Source organism: Hemibagrus wyckioides, linkage group LG09 (genome assembly GCF_019097595.1).
Source record: "Hemibagrus wyckioides isolate EC202008001 linkage group LG09, SWU_Hwy_1.0, whole genome shotgun sequence".
NCBI classification, from domain to species: Eukaryota; Metazoa; Chordata; class Actinopteri; order Siluriformes; family Bagridae; genus Hemibagrus; species Hemibagrus wyckioides.
Window position 1 is genome coordinate 29,640,657 of NC_080718.1, and position 5,000 is coordinate 29,645,656.

A 5,000-nucleotide genomic window follows, 5' to 3' on the forward strand; every position below is an offset into this window, starting at 1 on the left:
GCTTCTGACTCATCATCATCATCATCATCATCATCATCATCATTATTATTATTATTATTATTATCATTATTATTATTATTATTATTATTATTATTATTATTATTATCATGGTCATTATTATTATTATTATTATTATTATTATTATTATTATTATTATTATTATTATTATTATTATTATTATTATTATTATTATTATTATCATTATTATCATTATTATTATGACCTTGGAGACATCAACGCTGAGGTGTGCGTGAGTTTCCTTCAAGCGCGAGATGGAGCTGTGACTCAAACCTCCAACCACCGCCATGAGTGTGTTGAAGTTCTGCAAGTGTAGAAGTTTCTGAGAGAGAGAGAGAGAGAGAGAGAGAGAGAGAGAGAGAGAGAGAGATGATAGATAGATAGATAGAGAGAGAGAGAGAGAGAGAGAGAGAGAGAGAGAGAGAGAGAGAGAGAGAGATGATAGATAGATAGATAGATAGAGAGAGAGAGAGAGAGAGAGAGAGAGAGAGATGATAGATAGATAGATAGATAGATAGATAGATAGATAGATAGATAGATAGATAGATAGATAGATAGATAGATAGACAGAGAGAGAGAGAGAGAGAGAGAGAGAGAGAGAGAGAGAGAGAGATGATAGATAGATAGATAGATAGAGAGAGAGAGAGAGAGAGAGAGAGAGAGATGATAGATAGATAGATAGATAGATAGAGAGAGAGAGAGAGAGAGAGAGAGAGAGAGAGAGAGAGAGAGATGATAGATAGATAGATAGATAGAGAGAGAGAGAGAGAGAGAGAGAGAGAGAGATGATAGATAGATAGATAGATAGATAGATAGATAGATAGATAGATAGATAGATAGATAGATAGATAGATAGATAGACAGAGAGAGAGAGAGAGAGAGAGAGAGAGAGATGATAGATAGATAGATAGAGAGAGAGAGAGAGAGAGAGAGAGAGAGAGAGAGATGATAGATAGATAGATAGATAGAGAGAGAGAGAGAGAGAGAGAGAGAGAGAGAGAGATGATAGATAGATAGAGAGAGAGAGAGAGAGAGAGAGAGAGAGAGAGAGAGAGAGAGAGAGAGAGAGAGAGAGATGATAGATAGATAGATAGATAGATAGATAGATAGATAGATAGATAGATAGATAGAGACAGAGAGAGAGAGAGAGAGAGAGAGATGATAGATAGAGAGAGAGAGAGAGAGAGAGAGAGAGAGAGAGAGAGATGATAGACAGATAGATAGATAGATAGATAGAGAGAGAGAGAGAGAGAGAGAGAGAGAGAGAGAGAGAGAGAGAATAAACACTTTGAGCCACATTAATGTGAGCAGTATTGTTATGGCAATGGAAAAGACACACTCACTTAAAGACACGCCTACCTGTCACTCACTCTTTCTTCCTTTCACACATTTACATTTTTTCTTTCTTTCTTTCTTTCTTTCTTTCTTTGCTGCTTTGAGATAATTGTAAGAAAAATAAAACGATGAGGGCGTTGAAGATCTTAATGTAGAAGTTTATTGCAGCATCGCAGTGACAAAATACATAAAGTACTTTGGGTTCATCGGAGTCAAAAAGAACGCAGGAGAAATCCTGCTCCAACCTTTATACAGTGTTTCCTGTGTGTAATTTAAATGAGTTTCACTTTAAATGTAAATTAGTGTAAGAACTGTGTATTCGCAAAGGGCTGGATGATACTGTCGTCTAGCCAGATGTCTTTCAATGGTAATCACGGTCACGTCCACCTTGGCTAGGTATTGTTCTAGGTGTTATCACCCAAATGGTCGGGCGCCTCTAAATGCTAATTACAGTCACGTATACCCTTTGTTCCAGGACGGTTCTTGATGTCCTGCTGCCGCTCCCAGACTAATAATTAATTGGATTAAGTGTTCTAAATGTTTGGTAAAGCTGCTTTTAAGCCAAGTTAAAATACCCAAAAATAGATAAACTGGTTTGAATTAAAGATATTTCTATATGATATGTAAGCCTTTTGTTTGGGAATGAGCTCTTTCAGATGTGTACTGTGGAGTGGAATCTGGGTTGGGGCAGTCTGTAGTTTCTTACATAATGTTCTTTGTTAAAAGCGCTATACAAATAAAATTAAACTGAATTTCTTTTAGAATTTTTCCCTTTTCCTTTCATTCATCCAAACACACACCCAACTGTCTCACACTTCAAACGGAGAGCTAGCAGAATGAAGAGAGAGACTGAGAAAGAGACGGAGGAGAGAGGAAGAGAGAAAAAGAAACAGATGAAGTTGGATACAGAGGGACAGAAAGGAGCCGATGGACAGAAAATTGGGACATTAAACATTAGATGAAACATGAGAAGAGATTTGGAGAGGAAGAAAGCGAGACACACACACACACACACACACACACACACAGAGATGTAAAGCATTTCCCACAATGCACCACACTGAGCCATTTACTGCACTGGAAACACAAAGATAAGTCCTCCCTCGCTCTCGCCTTTGTTTTCATAGCTGAAGCAGTGAGTGGCGCTAATGCTAATGCTAATGCACTTAGCGCGGTGGTGTAATTGCTGAGAGTGACTAACGCTGCTTTGTTCACTTAATAAAAAAAAAGCTCTGAATGCTGAAGAGCTCTTTACTCGTCCACACACACACACACACACACACACACACAGCGTTCATTCAACTGGCCTCTGAATGCGAGCGCATTACATCCTCATCGCTCACCTACGCTCTTCATCCCACTGTGTTCCTCTTCATCACCATTAGCATATCAAACATTAGCATGTCAGTCATTAGCATGTCCTTCATTAGCATATCAAAGAGGCAGTGAAATGTCAGCATCCTCCAACTGAGTGCTTCACATCTCCCTGAACATCTCAAATATCTTCCCAAAGATCTTCCCAAATATCTCAAACTTCTCCCTGAACATCTCCTCAAATATCTTCCCAAACATCTTCCCAAATATCTCAAACATCTCCCCAAACATCTCAAACATCTGTGTGTGTGTGTGTGTATATATATATATATATGTATGTATGTATGTATGTTTGTATGTATGTGTGTGTGCGTGTGTGTGTGTATGTATGCATGTGTGTGTGTGTGTGTGTGTGTGTGTGTGTGCATGTGTGTGCATGTGTGTATGTACCTGGGCCACGTGTATGAACTTGCTGATGACGTCGGCTCTGTGTTGTGGTGTGAGTTTACTGAGGACCATCAGCTGGACCCACTGGGACACGCCATTAAACAGAGCAATGGAACGTTCCAGTGTGGGATTGTCCATCACATAGCCGTTCATCACGTAGCTCTGATAGTCTGTGAACTGAACAAACATACACACACACACACAAACACAAACACACATTTTTAAACCTCTGTTTTCATCACCCTGTGAATGAGTTACTATGGAAACGATAAACTTGCATTACAGTCAGAGCTGCTGTTAGACAGAATTAATCAACACACACTTATACACACACACACACAGACACACACACACACACTCATACACACACACACACACACACGCACACCAGTGTTCTTGGAAAATCAGCGTTATCTCCTGTTTCAGTGATGGAGTTGTGCTTCATCAGTGGAAAGTCTGTATCAGGGCTGATAACTATGAGGTCAGTGTTGTAGTGGAAAATACACACACACACACACACACACAGACACACACACAGAGCTCCAAACATCCTGATTATTATTATTATTATTATTATCATAATTATTATTCAGTTCTGTTTGTTAAAGCACAATTATGTCACTAACAATAACGGAGTTGTTTTAGTAAAGCAGCTTTTATTGGACAGAAAGAGTGTGTGTGTGTGTGTTTGTGTGTGTGTGTGTGTCTCTGAGTGCATTTACTTCTGCTAACGTGTGTATGGTTTATACTCATCTTCCTGTATAATGTGCTAGAGAAATCAAAGAGCTCCCGCGCACGCGCACGCACGCACGCAAACACACACACACACACATCTCAGCCACAGGTGCACTCTTTCCCACGTGAAGCCAGCGTGTTTATCTTTCCCGTGAGACTCACTGATATCCTGCGGATGGATTTGTACTCCAGGAAGGTGAGATGTTCTGCCAGCTCCATGGGCTCCAGGTGATCGAACAGCAGAGAGGCTTTACCTTTCTTCACCTGCTTCTTCCTCTGCGTCAGCTTCCTCATCCAGTCGTACGACGGGCTGTGTGTGTGTGTGTGTGTGTGTGTGTGTATGTATGTGTGTATGTAAGAGAGAGAGATTAGAAGGTGAATTATTTGTATATTACACATTACCACATGTCTTACCATGAACTCACAGTCAGCATTCCCAGGGTCCTAAATTCCCTAAATCCCTACAAGTGTAGAATCCTAAATTCACAGGATCATGTGCTCTAAGTTTTCAACTCAGGTGATGCTGGAACTGGGAATATAGAACCCTGCGAATATAGGAACTGGGAATATAGAACCCTGAGAATATAGGAACTGGGAATATAGAACCCTGGGAATATAGGAACTGGGAATATAGAACCCTGAGAATATAGGAACTGGGAATATAGAACCCTGAGAATATAGGAACTGGGAATATAGAACCATGAGAATATAGGAACTGGGAATATAGAACCCTGCGAATATAGGAACTGGGAATATAAAACCCTGAGAATATAGGAACTGGGAATATAGAATCCTGAGAATATAGGAACTGGGAATATAGTACCCTGAGAATATAGGAACTGGGAATATAGAACCCTGAGAATATAGGAACTGGGAATATAGAGCCCTGAGAATATAGGAACTGGGAATATAGAATCCTGAGGATATAGGAACTGGGAATATAGAACCCTGAGAATATAGGAACTGGGAATATAGAATCCTGAGAATATAGGAACTGGGAATATAGAACCCTGAGGATATAGGAACTAGGAATATAGAACCCTGAGAATATAGGAACTGGGAATATAGAACCCTGAGAATATAGGAACTGGGAATATAGAACCCTGAGAATATAGGAACTGGGAATATAGAACCCTGAGAATATAGGAACT

The 5,000-nt window shown here is 39.7% G+C and overlaps 1 protein-coding gene across 2 annotated transcripts in view; it reads right to left on the reverse strand.

The window, feature by feature from the left end:
* rasgrp3 (RAS guanyl releasing protein 3 (calcium and DAG-regulated)) overlaps positions 1–5,000 on the reverse strand; it is a 68,257-nt gene that overhangs the window by 14,359 nt on the left and 48,898 nt on the right. For both annotated transcript variants that reach the window (XM_058399366.1, XM_058399367.1), the window contains 3 exons: positions 4,012–4,159; positions 3,118–3,291; positions 224–340 (listed from right to left, as the gene is read on the reverse strand). In XM_058399366.1, the coding sequence (XP_058255349.1) occupies positions 224–340; positions 3,118–3,291; positions 4,012–4,159 (439 nt within the window). The remainder of the gene's footprint in view (positions 1–223; positions 341–3,117; positions 3,292–4,011; positions 4,160–5,000) is intronic.